The 17,996-nt window shown below is 39.6% G+C and overlaps 1 protein-coding gene across 1 annotated transcript in view; it reads left to right on the forward strand.

Moving 5' to 3' along the window:
- Zip48C (Zinc/iron regulated transporter-related protein 48C) overlaps positions 1-14,286 on the forward strand; it is a 35,137-nt gene extending 20,851 nt beyond the window's left edge. The window contains exons 5-7 of the mRNA XM_076122567.1: positions 529-627; positions 5,179-5,337; positions 11,556-14,286. Of these exons, the coding sequence (XP_075978682.1) occupies positions 529-627; positions 5,179-5,337; positions 11,556-11,634 (337 nt within the window). The 3' untranslated portion in view covers positions 11,635-14,286. The remainder of the gene's footprint in view (positions 1-528; positions 628-5,178; positions 5,338-11,555) is intronic.
- Positions 14,287-17,996: the final 3,710 nt, after the last annotated feature.

Here is a 17,996-nt window from a genome sequence, read left to right on the forward strand (position 1 = left end):
TAACAGTATTCAGTCGGGTACAGCAATCTTTGTCCATAATATGGTGACTTAAACTCAATTGATGAGCGGTGCGCGGAGTGGTCGGTCGGCGCGCGCTCCTCGCAGCGGACAGCTTTCACCGAGCTCAAAGGCTCCACGCCGCCGTGCATGTTTATTAAGTTAACCATTTTAACAGGAATTCCCGAGGCTTCCGTTTACGTCGCTATTAGTACTTTTAGTTGTGGTACTTCAATGGGTCCCGTTACGGTCACATAAAATAAAAATGTTTGTCGCTTTCTCGCTCTTGCTCGCTTTAACTCACGCTTAATTATTTATTATGCGACAGAAGTAACGGATTTAAATGTTGCTAACTGTTACATGACGAAATTTGTAATTGATAATCTCTCTTCGATTGTATATAGAGTATAAATGGTTTGCAATTCAATGGTTTCTGTGTGGGGTCTTGTATAAAACATGCAAAGAATACACTTGTTAGTTGTTGCTAACATTCATATTTATGATTAAAGTATGTTTTTCATTTGTTGACAGAAATCTTGCGTTGGGTATCGGCATCCAAAACTTCCCCGAGGGGTTGGCTGTCAGTTTGCCGCTGCAAGCCGCTGGTTTCTCAGTTTGGAGAGCATTTTGGTAAGAATTGTTTAAATATTACTTTACGAAAAGGTATTTGACTGGAACTGTAGTATATTTATGCATTTTTTTCTTTGACAAACTCATCTCAACTACCCTCCTAAATTGTAAAGACGACGCAGCGAGGAACATTTTGGCCAGTCGTTTCATCGTTTTTATAGACATGTTGGTATTGTTGAAAATATAGAGCATTATATAGTCATTGATGATTGCACGGTAATAACGAACATTTTTTTACAATAATTTGTAGAATAGGGTTCACATCTAGGTAGCAAGTTTGCCACTCGGCAGTTAGACCATGGCGCGCGGTTAGAGAATGCGCCCGCGCTCGTCGTTAGGCCGGATGCCAACGCAGCCAGACTGGCCGACCCCATTCCTGTTCAGGCTAATTCATTTAGCGACTGTTGCCGACCCGAGCAGCTCTACTACTCGCTCAAATTTGTGATCATGTCTCCGGCGCTAAACATTACTTACCCAAATGTTTTAACTAATCTAAATTACCGATTTTATTTTTGCTTCTAATAGGACCGTAACAACTGTCGACTCAAAAAAGTAAATACGTATTTGTACCCACTACTGGATTAAAATGCGCGTTTGTTAATAAGTGAACGCACACAAAATTATTCAAATTGTCAGAGCAAAAGGTTACTTACGCATTGTGGTACGTGCACGCATTGTAAACGTTACCAAATAGGTAAAAGTTGTAAATAGTCGCATTCCGGCGTGTTCTCGGAACCGCTGCGCTGGCGCCGCCGCGCCGATTCCACAGTGTGCAGCCCGCACAGGCGTTGTAGAGCTACGAAACTAATATGAACATTTGGATTCGCTTTTTATGCATACTTGTTTTGGTTTCATGTTTGCCTTCTTAGTTCAGTTACTTATAACGAGTAGGATCGTCAGCAAAAAGCAGACTATATAGGGACATTTTCAATTCAGATATAACGATGTTCGGCGTTTTTATAACTAATAACAACAACTGAATTCGTATACATACAGGTCTATAACGTTCTTCCAATAATAGAAGTCATACAGCAATCCGAGATTCTACAAGTTGTTCATGTACACAGAGAAACGTGGTACATTTTGATGTGTGAGTGGATACTTCGTAGCTCGTTCGCTGGCTGTGGCGGCAAGAATGTGCTCGAGTGGGAATCCTGGCCCGCGGAGTAGGCCGGGAATGTGCGCCGAGCGACGACCTCGCCCTGCTCGCTACTCATACCGCCAACCTTAGATGCACATGTTATGCCACCATGGAAAATAATTGTATTCTATTTCCTGTGTGCTGAATGTAGCTTAGTTACTTCATACATTATTTAGCTATTCTATTCAAGTTTAGAGCAAGATGAGTACCCTAAGGCACTTTTTTACATTTAACTTGATTGCTGACTTTTGTTTCGCACGTACAATACAACTGAAGTCTGAAAACAGATTTTTCAGAATCCTTAACACATTGCTTTTAATGAGGGTGTGAAATTGTGAATGTATAATACTGAATTGCTTTACCCGTTCAGACTCGTACGCTAGGGTCTGAAGCGCGGAATTCAAGGAGAGAGGAATGCGGCCCGAGCAAGAAGTGCTCTGACCAACCCGCGCATGTCCATACGGGATCTCGATTGCCGCCGTTTCGTGCATGTTAGAGACCTTAGAATAACAAACGTTAAATTCAAGATGTACGCTTTAAAACTACTTTAATTCAGTGTGCTTTCTTTACGGCTTCAGGCCTACTTAAGAAAAATAATGGATCTATTAATCAATTTCGATATTTATGTTGTCTCCAAACGTTGCCGAATCATCTCTGATTGAACTTCTCTCAAGTGTAGTTTAAGTTATTAGCTTTCTATATAATTTATTAATGACTGCACTTTGGCTATAAGATGTATTTTATCTTCGGCAATTGTTTAGACATTGAGGTAGTTTTGGTAGCTATGTCCATCGATTAGACCGTATTCTCCTGTTTACGCAACTATATGTATATGCTTTTAACCAACCAAAACATGATTTGCTTTATTCCTTTTGGATGTATCCTCTTTGTTGGTTTTTTACTCTACCAAATGAAATAAGTACTTTGGAGAACTAAATGTATTCTTTTAGCATCTTTGTGTTTTGTAAGTTGATCCAAGTTTAATATATATGCATTATGAATGTTAGAACTCAAAGACATCATGCTAACATATTAGTAAGAAAATATGACATAACTATTAGCGTGGATATTTTTCGACCTATGTATATTGTTAATCTAATGCCACATATAGATATGCAACCGATGCGAAATCGATTTACAAACAGTCAAAACTGTTACACCGGTTACATTTGCCGAAAGTTTTCGTAAGTGTCGCGGGACGGTGGCGGGCGGCGCGGCGGCGCTGCGGCCGCGTCAGCGACGTCCGGCACGAGTCGGAGTGTCTGGAGGCCGTTCTCGTCGCTAGCGACGGTGTTTGGTCAGATGGTCATTGCTAACTGGACCCGAGAAAGTCGTCTATTTCGAAATTTGAGTGTTGCGTGGTGTCGGTGTGCGATGTGTCGCTGCGGTGCCGCGGAGTCTGGTGCGCTGCGTGGCAAGCGGACGGCGGCGCGCTGTCTGCGCGTTCTTCCGGACCGCACCCGTCCGACCAGTCGCAGCGCACCGCCCGCTGCCCGCCTCGGGCGATCGGCCTTCACAGTTAAATAATTAAATCGAGAGAGCGACGCTGGCGCGCCGCGACCGCAGCCGCCGCCGCCGCCGCCGCGCGGGCCCCGAAGAAGTCGTCGCGGAAGGCGCTGCCAGCCTTGGTGGCGCTGTTCTGCGCAATCGAGGCCGGTTTGTCGAGCGCATATTGCGTTGTTGCCGCGCCTAATCTTCTCAGACACCTTCCTGGATACTTTGATTACAACTTAACAAAACACCTTCATGTTTATAAATATTAGGACCCTCAGAGTAGTTAGAGTTACCCCAATCTCTATGTCTCGATTCTATTCGGTTTTACATATAGCATATTACTCAACCTAATTCATACGTACATATTGTAGACATGCACTAACTATCATATACTACCGAAGATATTTAGTCTTAGCCACAAACAACTACTCCTTATTACATTTTTAAGCATTGGTTCTTGTTGTGACGACCTATATCTGATTCTTCTTTACTCTCATGATTTTTTTCTTAAACACATTTCTTTCAATAAAGTACCTACTACGCATAAATAAAGTCACTTAAAAGCTGTGTTGTTCTGCGCGACTCCGATATCTCTCCTTTAAGTTCCATTACAAGGAACAATTTCCAAAATATGTTCAACGTAGGTACTCTTTTATTCGTAAGCTTTTATTTAAATGCGACGTAGTTATTGAGTGACGGGTATCCTGTTTTATGGTTCGTCGGCGGCTCAACAGTCGGCGATTCTGCGAATCAGTGGATATTGTCGCAAATTGCCGCTTTCGCCACCCGCTGAATAATGCATGCGATAACATAACATCACGTCGCGCACCCGGCGCGCCGCCGCCGTCGCCGCCCGCCCGAGCCCGCCCCGCACCCCCCACATTTTCATCAAACCCGTTTCCCCCTCGCATTCCGCCTAGCTATTGCAGCACTGCTCTATTGTTATCTAATGCAAATTAAACTTCCCTACGTGCGCGTTATCATATCCTTACACAATCACCGACAGAACTTTCAAATGTTTAAGCATTTCTTTTTGAATGACTTTCTATTCAGCGTCGGACATTTTTTCTTCTTCTAATGTTTCGCCAATTTCATGATCAAACAGTGCCGAGTAGCAACAATCTAAATAGTGTTTTCAAGATTCGTATGGAAGTTCTGTCGATGTGTAGCGCTGGCCGTAGGCTGCACTAGTTGATTAATGTAGTCGTGGAAGCTACATCATTGGCAGTCAGATATAGGCTGGTCGTCGTGTGGGGTGGCCCTGGCGGCGTTTCCCACAACAGCGGCTCCTCGACCAGTTCGTCGGAATGTGGTCGCGGCACTGGCCCGCACTTTCACCAAAACAATTCGTTAGCGGCCTCTTTCGGCATCGCACCGCGCGCGGTACCCCTCCACCCCGCCACCCGTACACGTGAAAATTAACAACATACTGATACATGATGTCGTGATCAGCATTTTGGATATACGGCCCTTTGCAAGTTCCGGTTACCTTCAGTTTGTTTGTCTATCCTTTAAGTTTTGATTTGAAATGTATGAATAATCAAACCACTTTTCAAATTGCTGCTAAACAATTATAAAATGTTTAGTTAAAAACATCATCCCGTAAAAGTCGGTCGGAAATCAAGAAAAAATGAACAGTACGCGCTGAAAGAGAGCACAACTTGCAATTATTGTCCGTTTGTTTGTTAGTGAAAACTTAATTCGAGAGGCTCTTCTCTTCATTAGAGCGTTTTTCAACTTCGTTCTGTTTCGTCTTTGGATTGGTATGCACAAACACAATAAGAATACATTATCGTGTAAACGATGTACGACCGAATGAATCTTTGAAATATATTTTCATAAAAACACTGATCAATGCGCTACTGTAGTAACTCATTAAAGAATCCTTTTTAACACTTAAATATTTATTTGTCCAGGTATGGCCAACTCTCCGGAATGGTTGAGCCAGTATTCGGCGTGCTCGGCGCCGTGGCTGTGGCCGCCGCCCAGCCTGCGCTGCCGTACGCGCTGGCCTTCGCAGCTGGTGCGATGATCTACGTAGTCGCCGACGACATCATCCCGGAGGCTAATGCTTCGTAAGTATCATGCTTGTTACTTGCACTCATTTCTAGTCTTAAATACGTTTCAAACGCTCACCAGTAGAAAAGTAATAAAGCTCTAGCGACTTTCCATGTATGTGAGTATTTTGACCAGCCGCTTTTAATAGATTTCAGAAAAGTAACAAATATGAGTAATAGCGCTTCTTATTCAGTGTCTGTAATTAAAGTCGATATCACTCATATAAGATTTTTGTAATGATTCAACATTTTTCAGTAACCAGCGCGCTTTTGGTTTTTAAACCTTAAAATGTAATCAAATAGAACTGAATTCGTAACATGCACATTTTTCTCGTTAAATTATGATAGCCATAGTACGAAAGATTCTTTACCTGTCAAACCAGTAAGTACTAAATTCTTTAGCAAGAACCGAGCCGACATTCAAAAAATTCAAATAAAAGACAACATCTAAACCTTCATAATGATTACTTCTGATAATGGTCTGTTATGTCCACCGGACTAGTTCCCCCTCAAAGGATTTAAAAGACTTGTCCTTGAATTGACCCAAAATATTTCTTAAGACGACCTATTCTTTGTTACGACCCTTGGTAAACATGGCTCTTCACCAGTGGTTCCCAACCAGTGGTCCGTGGAAGCCAAAATATGGTCCGCGAATGATTTTAAAATTAAATTTTCAGGACGATTATTACATTTTATTTTAAATATACTTACATAATGGTCCCTGCTAACTAGAATAATATAAAAGTGGTCCCGTACTAAGAAAAGGTTGGGAGCCCCTGCCTTACACGAAAGACACCCTTCTTTGTGCAGATTCGTATTCAGGTGTGCGCGTATTCTCATCCCAAGCACATATTTAGACACATACCAACAACTGTGAAGGCGATTACATTTACAAAATTGATCTTATAAACTGTTGAAAGGCTGCTAGATACCTTGGATTATTTGATTAACCACTTTGTTCATAGTCTTAACTAGCTTTGAAGCTTTTACGCGTTAAGCTAAATGAGTAACGAAGAGTCCGTGGTATGTTACTGAAGCCCAAACGTTATGTTTGACAGTGTTCGTATGTCGAAAGATAAAGCACAACCGTTCAGTTTCCTATTTGTAGATACATATACATATATATATTTTTATTATAGCTATTTCTGTCCCACTGCAGGGCAAGGGTCTTCTCTCAAACTAGGGGGAAGGGTCAGGCATTGAGTCCACTACGCTGGCCAAGTGCGGGTTAGGAAGTTTGCATGCCTTCAATAAATGTATTAAACAAATTTTAGGCATGCAAGGTTTCCTCACGATGTAATATGTTGATACTTATTATATAGTAAAAATTCTGAATCGTAGAGTTACTTTTTCAAAGATTTACAAACTATTCGTTAGTATTTAGTACGTACTGCGTAATGTGAGCTTTGCTAGGAAACTTTTATTATAATTGAATAGACGAGGGTCGTGTCTGTGTTTGATTGTTCTGATTCATGCGAGTACATATTTCGGTTGATACAGATTGTTAACCGTCAATATGTAGAGGCTCGTTAGGGTGAGAGCGAAGGACATCTATAGACACTTCCCCTTAGTGACAGTAAGGCGATTGTCCATCTGAAGCAATTGTTCCGGACCGGTCTCGGCTCCCTTCCGGACTTCGTTCTGTATATCGAGAACCTTCTATAACTTATTGTGTGCTGAGAGCTAGTGGGAACAAACACAGCAGGATTTTTAAAATGTAGTAACCGCTTGTAACGTTTTTTCTGCATAATATGGACCTGGGTGATGAATAAGAAGTCCAAGAACCAGACAGAAAGGCATGCTTTTAGCTCTACGTTTAAAACAACAAGAGCGAGTAAAATATTTTCAAATGACGCTTTATCTTATATATAAAATTTTCATGTCATGATGTTAGTTACCGTACTCCGAAACAGCTTGACCGATTGTCATATAATTTTGTGAGTATATTGAGTAGGTCTGAGAATCGGCCAACATCTATTTTCCATACACCTAAGTGTTAATGTCCTTAAAAATGGTGGAAATTATGTTTTAAGAATACCCAGGAATTGAATAATTTATTGTTTATCTTGATGTAACTGTTGTTCATGCTGAGCAGATTCAATTCTAAGCAAAGTGTTGAACGGAATTGAAATGCATACAAAAGAAGTAAGTTAAGTGGGTAAGTTAGCGGCGCGTGCGCGTGCACGGCACCTGACACTCCCTCGCGAAGTACGCGCGCGCATCTCTCAGCCTGATTAGCATCTTCATAGAATATGACAGGTGTTTGCTTTTATGAGTGCTCTCTTCATCACCTCTTATCGTATTTGGCAATAACTTTTAAAGAAGTACCTTGGAGTTCTTCGAAACTTTCAATTTTACACTTGTACACTATTCTTGCAATATGCATGCTTGCCTAATATCACAATCATTTCTTTTCTTTCTTTCTTATCGTATGGTTAGTGGTCAACCTAGTGTCAAAGTTGTTCAAGCGGCCCGCAAGCCTTTGACGTGGCTTAAGACTGTTATCTTAATTGATTACAATCGGGACCGGCTTTTTACGTACCCTCCGAAGTACGGAGACGACCAGTTCAAATACGACTATGCAGTCACCCATATCACAATGCCAAAATCTTTGTATGTAGCATGGATATACCAACCGACCATGAATGACCAAGCATAAGTGTATTTTTTAAATAAACCCCTTGGTGCCTAGTGGTTGAAAATTTGTATGCGATGAAAAGCGATGTACACTTTACGGTCAGCGACTACTTCTTAAGAGATCCATACAAATAACTCTGTGTGTAACGGTTTAGTGACGAAGTGTTCAAACTATTTAGATGCATTTACGCCGTACACTAAATTTCATCGCCGAGTAAGAAAGAACATAGGAAGTTTTTCCAAAAATATATCAGAAATGCATTTCATGAAATTGACAATAGTAACATCGGTATGAAGAGAAATTTTTATCTAATGATATGGTTATAACGATCTTTTTTATTATTGTATGCTTCCACATTAGCTTTGTTAATGGTGCGTTGCCTTCCTAAACGTTTTAGCTCTTAAATATTTCGTATGTCTGCAAAAATTTTAAAAACTTGCAGTAATAGTGAAGTGAGACAATAGAGTTTTGCGCATTGCAAGCGGCACGTGAAGAGTAGGCGCACGTCGGACGGCGGGAGTCGGGACGCAAATACCCCGCCCAAAATAGCGGCGCGCCGTCTAACACCCCGGACGCGACGTCGCGACTCGCGACACTACACCAACACATTTATTACTTACCACTCTACTATTTGTTACACCACAATAAAACTATCTAATAGTCACTTCATCTTATCCCAATAAATAGCAGTATTTGATACAATTGAATATGTTAAGACTGTATGATTTAAACCAGCAATCTGATCTAATGAGTTACGTGCAAACTACTACTTTAACCCCCGGTTTCTGAGGTACATTTAGCGATAGTTTATCTATTCAATAACGTTTAAACTCATATAAAAAACGGTATTGAATATATAAACTAAATGTACTCAGAAACCGGGGGTTAGACCAGTAGTCACATGTAATGAGTTACGTGCAAGCTACTTCTTTAAGTAGTTCAAATATTGGTGTCCCTACTCTATTCCATCAGAACCAGGATCAGAAACAGACATAGAAATATCACCTAGAGCAAAGCGTAGAGACATGTAGTGCAGTGCAGTGATATCTGCTGGCTACACGGAAGTCTCTGTGTATGTTCTGATGATGTCTCTGTAAATGATAATCCATCGCATTATTTTCTTGCTCTGTCTTCCTTTTGTGAAATGTTTCAACCTCTTAATACATGCATATTCGTTTCTTTGTAGCAAATTCTTTTAGCTGTTTTCCGCTTCTATCATATCAAGTCTCCATTTACTGTACAGCTTGGTCTAGTGGGCATACACAAAAATTAGCATTAGCAAAATTGGAGTCTCTGCGAGAGACTCTCTCTTGGAGAATCTGCATTATTAAGACCCGCTGTCCTCCCTTCGATCTCTACTAACCAATGCGGTGACTTTCTTACGGCCAGTCAATAGTCACATATGTAATTAATATGCATAGATTGGATGTTTGTCATTCTAATGTGATTCGTATCGCTATTCCTTTAAAAGTTCACGTGTAAGATAATGTAGAGATGGGATGTAGGAGTCGGGTGTCGTCGGCGTGTGTGGGGTGCGTGTGCGGCGGCGGCGCGGCGCTGTCGCGGCTATTTGCAGCGGGCGGGCGGTTGCGTGTCGTGCGGAGGGCGGGCGCGCCGCAGCCTTGCACAGTATGAAGTAAATTCGGTGCGCCGCCGCCGCGCGTGGGCTTGTCACCGTCTCGCCACTGTCAATAACAATAAATATAAGAAATAACGCGTTTGTTGCTGGGATAAAGTCGGTGACGACGCTCTAGTTTGTCTATGCGTTGACGTCACCGTCTGGGAATCCAGTGTGCCGCCGTCTGACACACCCTGACCTACCTCCAGCTATCGTGTTGCATGTCATATACCCGGCATTACTGCAAAACACCCTTTAATTTCATGGCATAATTCTGCCATACCTAGCCTATATCATTTGGCCGCTACCGCACTTAGCAGCAACCTTTGTCTCAATAATAAACTGTCGGTCGGGACATTGATATCAAAAATGAGTAGATTGTAATCACCAACAACTTCCTTGTAAAACTACTAAGAACCCCAGGCAGAGCGGAGGATGTAGCTAGCTTACCTCAACAAAGGCAAGTGTAGTTAAAGCTCCCTGTTTGATTTTCTATTAATTCGTATGCTTGTGTTCAAATGTTCGGTATTTGAGCGTGATGTCAGCTGCGGTATTTAGGTGCATGTCGTGTGCCCAGTCGGGGTTCCCCACCACACGTGATCAGAATATGTGCCGTGCTGTCATACTCGTTAACATGCCATACTCCGACGCTTCTCCTCGTCACGAGCCGGATGTCAAAACTATGCTCTGTCAAATGGATTTGTTGTACACATGCGCCGATTCACATTCATTTTGCAATACTCGATTGTCTAAGGAATAAAGTTTCAACGGAATTACCCACATTACCTCAGTTGCTCCAACTATTACGCCATTGGGTCACATAGAAATATCGGAAAGTACGTTACGCTACAAGAATTTTATTAATGTTCAGTTGTTTAGTGAATAACCAACACAAAATACTTTTGAGCACATCCAGAATGTTTAGACATAGGTAAAATAAATTATTGACTAACGAACACAAAATTACATCACGCATACATCTTACGTTTTGCATAAAGTACCTCGGTTTCTTACTAAATCAATCTATCTCGATTGGGAAATTTGTATTCCGTGATACTTAAGAAACCTGTGAATATTAAAGATAGTCATGTATAACATTATTCGCTTTCAGATTATTAATAAGCCGCTTTGTGGAGGTTTATAAGGAACCATTCAATTTTCCAGCACGATTGTGTATGTGTGTAACGTAACGCCAGTAGGTATGGTACCTAAGTACTAAGAATCGTTTTAATGTAATGGCCCGTAATTCCAATAAGTTTATTTTGAACGGACGGGTTTCTCTAAATCCGAGTGCGTGAGACGCAAGCGCCATCGGCCGGCCTTTCCGATATCGTAATTTTGCTACCTATTTGATATTCAAATATCGTTTACTCGTTATTTTATTTCTCAATGGCTCGTATTGAATGACGACAGCATTTTATAACGGACCCCTATATGTTATTATGTACATAGCATTATGTATATCACACAAAGTGCGTCAGTAAATGTATTACTGCCTCCTTAACACGAGACATACATTTTAATGTGTTTATGATGTGTCCGTTTGTATCGTAAAATAAGTTTCCGGCTGTCAAAATAAACACCTTTGTTCCTACGGTTTATTAAATCACAGTTCACAGTTTTGTTGTCTAAAAGGTAACACCCACATTTCACCAGCTGTATTGGTTTCATGGCTTTCATGTAACGAAGACAAGAGTCCCAATCACAAACTAGATTTTCCTTACTATTAAAGGATTTTTTTAGAATTGTAAACTATTGTTGTACTTCTTGAATTTCGTTTGCCGTTTGTTTTAATCCATTCAAGTTATCACTGAGGGTTTGAACCATACTCAATCGTGGATTCGAAAACATTTTTTTTTTTAAATTAAATTGTTAAACATTTCAGTGTTCTTTACTATGAGTATTCTGCATCTGCACATATGCATATACATATGTGTATAAATTTTGTTAGAAACTCTAAATGGCTTGTTTTGTCCATAGTGGTAACGGCAAGCTGGCAACATGGGGCTGCATCATCGGCTTCGTGGTCATGATGAGCATGGATGTCGGCCTCGGGTAATCTCCACCCGCCGCCAGTCACACCGTGCCTTCTCACCGGCGACTACCATGCTGATAGTATTAACGGTCTGAGATACATCCTGTAAGTTAGATTGTAGATATTTTTGTATAAATGCGTCTTATCTTATATTTCACGGGCAAAAAGAAAGCCCCAGTTTCCTTGTCTTTGGAAAAATTAAAGATGAAATTCCATTAAATTTTAGCTCAAGCTTGAAATCCTTAAAATTGATCTACTCAACTGACAGAAGTTCAGTAAATGAATAATTTAATAATTCAATTGCATAATGAAGCGATCTCAAAAGTTTTAACCGGTCATTAAAAGGTTAAGAATCCATTGGTCTAAATATGTAGTTGCACGCCACTTACGAGTGCGTACGTGTCTCAAATTTTGTACGTTTTCTATAATTGGTTGTATTCAGTACTCTAATTGGCTCGCTGCAGGTAGCGGCAACGGTCACTCTATGATGATACTTAATAAACTATATAGTAGTTTGTACGAGTATAACAATAGGAAAGTTCTTGTGTAAACGTTATATTGACGTTTTGTCAATTGTGTCCAACGAGTGCCAACAACAACGACTCTGGCACTTCCAAACTACAATTTGGTGTGCTCATAATAACGACGCCGCGCGCCGTCACTGCCTTTATATGTTTAGTAAAAGCTTAACAATTGAACTTACACTGTCGTTTTAAATTTCAATTTGATTACTTTTATTAGAAAGTAGGTTATTGCAGAATTTAAAACGTGTTCCTTATATTTAAATGTATAGAGGATAATTGACATTATCTGATTTCACAACTTCATAAAGAGCTTTTCTTTATATCGTGTAAGTAGGAAATAGTAAAACAGAAGAGGAAAATGGCATCGTAAACAATGTTTTGGAAGTTGCGCCGTAGCCAAATTGTTTTTAAACCAAAGGTGGAATTCGTTGTAAATATGTAAAGTACCTACTCGTATATTAATATTGCGATATATGTAGTTTGTAGCGCAATCCCATACTGCCAACACGTGGGAATGAACTGATTCACAAAATTGCGAAAGAAAGTTTAATTCAAAAAACGCATTAAAGACGCGTTGCTTGAATTCGATATTGTTAGTGTAAAGATAAACCAAACAGGTAATATTAATTTAGATCGCTTCCTTCTAGCCATCAGTAAAGCGTGTTCATGATAATAAAGTATTGTAGAAAGGTCAATGTAGGGTACTTGATACTTTCGTAGACGTACAAATATGCGGCCGTCGAGAAAGCGTTTAGTAGTGTTTGGGTTATACTCGAGCGAGCCACAGATTAACGACGCTTTCATGACTTGCCATTTAGTACTTGATCAATAGTAAACGTAAAATTAGAAGAGATGCTCCTACCTGAATTATACCGACGTTCAACTGTACTGTTAACATTGCGAACGAATTATTTATTATTAAACAACATTCATCAATTTGTGGATGATAGCTATATTCCACGAGGGTGGTCAAGTTTATTCCAAAAAGATATTAATATATAGATAGATTATTCAAAGTATTCTATAAGTATAAATAAGATATTTGATGGTATTTCGGTTGATTTGTTTAGTTTAGATAATCGGTGCAGTTGTAATGTTGCGAATTCCACCTGTCCCCGTGTTCTGAATGTTGTCGTCGTAGTACTCCATTAGTTGTTTTTAATTTAGTAAGTTTATACTACGGTGACATCACTCAGTAGAATGTAATTGGTTTTGAGTAACCTTATAGGGCTTGTGCTTCTCAATTTATGTTATTACTCTGGCAATAACTTAGGTACAAATATAAACATAGGTATAATTATGGTTCCGTAGACGCTTATTCATTTTTATGCTGTTGTTCTATAAAACAAAAATACAGTGTCAGAACTTTCTTATATTTCTGAACAAGACCATTCCTATGATTATCAATCTATCAGTTGATCTGAAATCACTTTAACATTATGTAGTTAATGTGTAAACAAATATTTATGTCATATTGTGAGTAGCACAAGCCCTTCATTTTAGGATAAATTAAAGACAATATATATAAAATGTTTTATAAGGAATATGAAATAGCCTAATTTTTAATTTATATTGTACATTCGAGTACATACTGCATGTAATATATTTAGTCATAAGAACTGTTATCAGAGTAGTGCGGATTTCTACAGGCATTATAAGCTAAAATATACTTGGATCTTGTTAAATTGTGCAGCTATTAGATGTAAATATTTTACATTCAGGGATAACAATGTAATGTTCTGTATTAGTTAAGAATGACATTATACTCCCGCCCTTCGCAGTCAAGTTCATTTGTGTTTATAATATTCTTGTTTGTCTCGAAATAATAGATAGACAGTTGTTACGTAGTTACATACGTATAAAGTACACGCCTCTAGAAAACCACACTACTCAATTTTGAACTTTTAAAATTAGCCATTGATTCTCCAAAAATATTATTTATGTATAAAATATAATTGAATTTAATATATTTATGTCCAAAGTTAATTTTATCATTTAGTTCTTATGGACTATAAGGGTTTGTTCTTTATGAATGCATTTATTCGGACTACTGAATTAATTATTTTGTCACAATAGCACAATTTTTTAGTTCGATTACCTACATTGTTACTTAAGATTACGTTTATTGTTTTATATTATACAAAATGCAGTGAAACAAGTGTCGTTATTTCCTGAAAACCTACAATCCTGACTATGAATACATCTATGTTGATTTAAATAACTTATTACGGCGTCAACTAAAACTTCACTAGAAATTCTTAGCGTCTTCGTGTATCAATCAAGGCGATCTAAACTTAAAATTATAGGTACATTTATTAGCCGAATGTAGCACGTAAGCCATGAACGGTATGTGATTTTACCTCGCAACAAAAGTTTTCCTTATCGAGTGTATTTAAATGGAACGGGAGCAGCGATAAACGAGGCCCAGCCGGGTCGTTAGTAAACCTGTACGTAGATATGTACCAACGACTTCACTTCCTCTTGCCTTGCTGTCAGATGTTAGCACAACAACAATACTTGTAATATATTCGTCCATCGACCTATTTGCCGAACGACGGTTTAAAGGATATCTTCGAAAGTCGGTTAAACTCCATTTTAGCTAAAGAAACCGCGCAGTAATAACTTTCACAATATTCAGTAGCTAGACGTATAAAACGTTGTTTAATGATAAAATTGACGTAGATATACCTAATTTTGATATAACTGCCGTAAGTATGAACTGAAATTCAATTCTAAACTATTTACATACTAAACTCTTAGAAACTAAGTCGCTGCAGTACGGAGTATGTCTACTCTTTAAGCCTTATTAGGATACACAAACCTATCAAAAAGTTGCTCAGAAGTTACTGTGGAGATTGTTACAATGATATAATATAATCAAAAAGGGACAAATCAATGGCAGGGAGTCTAGGAATTATAGACTCATTCTGATGCACAATCGTATCTACGTTCACCAAGTGTAAAAGTCCTCTCATCATTTATAAAATGGCCAGGTAAGTGATGATCTTGGTGCAGATATGATATAATACTGAACGTTAATCTGAGGTTCATAATGATTTTAGCCCTTTGGAGTCATTTTGAGACACTTCATTGCTAAAGTTTTACATATGTATGTGGCTACAATGGTGAAATTGGCTATGAGTTACCCATTTCGAAATTGTAAGACAAGAGGGAGCCTAAACCTTGCTAAATAGCTTTCTCGTTGTTCCACGGAATTTACGATAAAGACAGGTAGACTGTTCCATATAGAAGATTTGTTCAGATAGAGAATTTTCGAACGACTAACCCCTGGTTTCTGAGTACATTTAACGGTAATTTATCTATTCAATAGCGTTTTTTTATATGAGTTCTGACACTATTGAATAGATAAACTACCGCCTAATGTACCTCAGAAACCGGGGGTTAGTCAGTAACAGATTAGTGAGTGCCAAATATAGCATCCAATTTATTAAGGCTCTTACATTTTCGTATATAATAATGGCCTTTCATTAAGGTCTGTAAATGAAGGATCATACAATGAATGGACCAAAACCCGAAGTTACTTGTACACTGATATACTAAGACAATTTTTTGTCAGTATTTGCTACATCTTCAGCAGTTTTCAGGTACTTCTCGTGGGATCTTTGTGACAGCAACCTGGTGTAATGAGGTAAATACAAGACGAAGCTTATATCTATCTACAAAACTCAATAGGAAGGATTACGAGTATGGTGCAGATCCTCTGACTCGGATGGTTGAGAAACAGTTGCTTTATAATTATACGAACTACTCTCATTTCCAAAACTCCACTAAAACTTCTTGCTCTGCCTGTGATATTCCTTAATTTTACTGATAACCAAATTGAGTGAAAACGTTCAGTAAAAATGAATAAAATTTGCACCCGTGCAGCGATAAGTTTTGCACCGTTAAACTTTTCAATCAATAAGTTTTGGATGAACACAACGTGTTATTAGTAAGGAAGTGGTCAGATAAACTATTTTATCAACAGCTACTACTTGATTGCATAAGTAGGTATGTTATAATGCCGGAGTATAAAATATGTGGTCAGTGATTGTGTTACAAACTTTGTTTCATAAGTCTCCCGTATGTCAAACTTATTGTTATTAATTTATTTATACTTGGCTGATTTATGGTTCCTAGGCGCGATATATTGTTAACTTTATTGTTTTATTGGATATTTTATCAGAGTTCCGAGAATCCACTAATCTATAACAGGAAACAACATAACTAAGGCCGATCACACAGGACCAGTTAACACTTCGTAAGTTTTAACTACTAACAGCTGTAATTTGGAGCAATTATTTAAATTATGTTGAGGCATAATACCTACGTTATACAACATTTAAAAGTAATTTTTACTTGGCTACTTATATCGTAGGTGCGTCGTAAAATGTAAGTTCTGTCTTACTTACATTTAACCGCAGATATAATTGATAGATTTTACACTAACAATGGATATTGATTGGTCTCGAGGATTTTTTTTAAGAGTTTAATAAAATGTAAAATTGTGGTGCACAGCGCGTCAAGCATCAAGTGAGTAATGGTACAACCCTGACGGGTGTCGGCAGGCGATGTCGACGGCTATGCATTAGAAAAATCGCTCAAAGGGCGCGCGGCGCTACGCGGTCGTCGACCCCTCACGCGGCCGCGCACCCAAACACCCGAATTCTTGCGCGTACGCGGCTCCTCTCTCCGCCGCCACCGATAAAACCCTCTCAATGGAATCCGAGGCATGCTTGCATGTGGCGGTGGCGACGCGCCGCGGCACGCGCGCACTCATTTGTTTTGGACGATACGAGATGCACTTACGCCCGCATCATGCTAACTCGTAATCATAACTAAAATGAACCACACGCACACATGCACTACCTACATTCAATTAAATACAATACACCACTTAACGCATATTAATAAATTGTTTATTATCAACTTTGTGTTCACCAGAAACTATACGTAAAATGCAATGTTGACAAAACCTTAAAACTACATTTTTAGTCATTGTCGACACAAACACTAAAATTGAGATACGTTTGTAAGTTCACACAGTGTAATCCCTGTTCTGTTATTGGTAAGGTACACAATGCCCAGATTTATAAGCTAAAGCAGCGATCGTCGCTACATAACAGTCTGTCGGTGGTGTAACGTGAAGAAGCCCATCAGACTCATTTCCATTCATTTGTTGACAATGTATCGGCCGGTGGCGGTCAGAGGGCGCGGCGCCCGGCGGGGTGCCCCTCGCGGCTGCAGTCAGCCTTGTGCGCCCGCGCCCCGCGCACGCTGCATTGCACTGCTCGCCTATGCACCGCTGCGCATCGTGCGCACGCGTTCTCGACCCGTTTAAATTCCGTCCAAATCAACAACAACACCACGTCGCCGACTATCGCTCTTATGGAGCAGGGGATAGAGCGCATCGCGCCCGCACCCGACGTACACGAACTGCATCGACGCAGCGCCACCATCGATCTCTAGGTTCCCTGCACTCGCCGATCGATGGACTATTACAGCGTTGTTTACGTACCGTCGCCTGCGCATAAACACGTAAGTTATGCATGTGTTACATGTCCCGTGTGTGCATTTCACAATGCGCTCGATTTGATGCGTGACTTGTTTGTTTGTTTACATACTGCGTCGCGTCGTTCAGCGTCCTATTAGTTATAATCGTCATGTTTTCAGTACCTTATATTTTGTGTTTATTGACGTGTTGCTAAAATGCTTCTTCTGTCAGGATCGATTGAACTTTGAGTTACTTAATTAATATTAAATCTAAAACCGTTAACGTAATGTTTACACCCGGTGTTTGTGAGAGATTCGAAAAAGAACTTTAACTGTACGAATGAAGGTCGAATTTAGCGTTGCGTAGTT

This window comes from Anticarsia gemmatalis, chromosome 14, assembly GCF_050436995.1.
Source record: "Anticarsia gemmatalis isolate Benzon Research Colony breed Stoneville strain chromosome 14, ilAntGemm2 primary, whole genome shotgun sequence".
Taxonomy (NCBI): Eukaryota; Metazoa; Arthropoda; class Insecta; order Lepidoptera; family Erebidae; genus Anticarsia; species Anticarsia gemmatalis.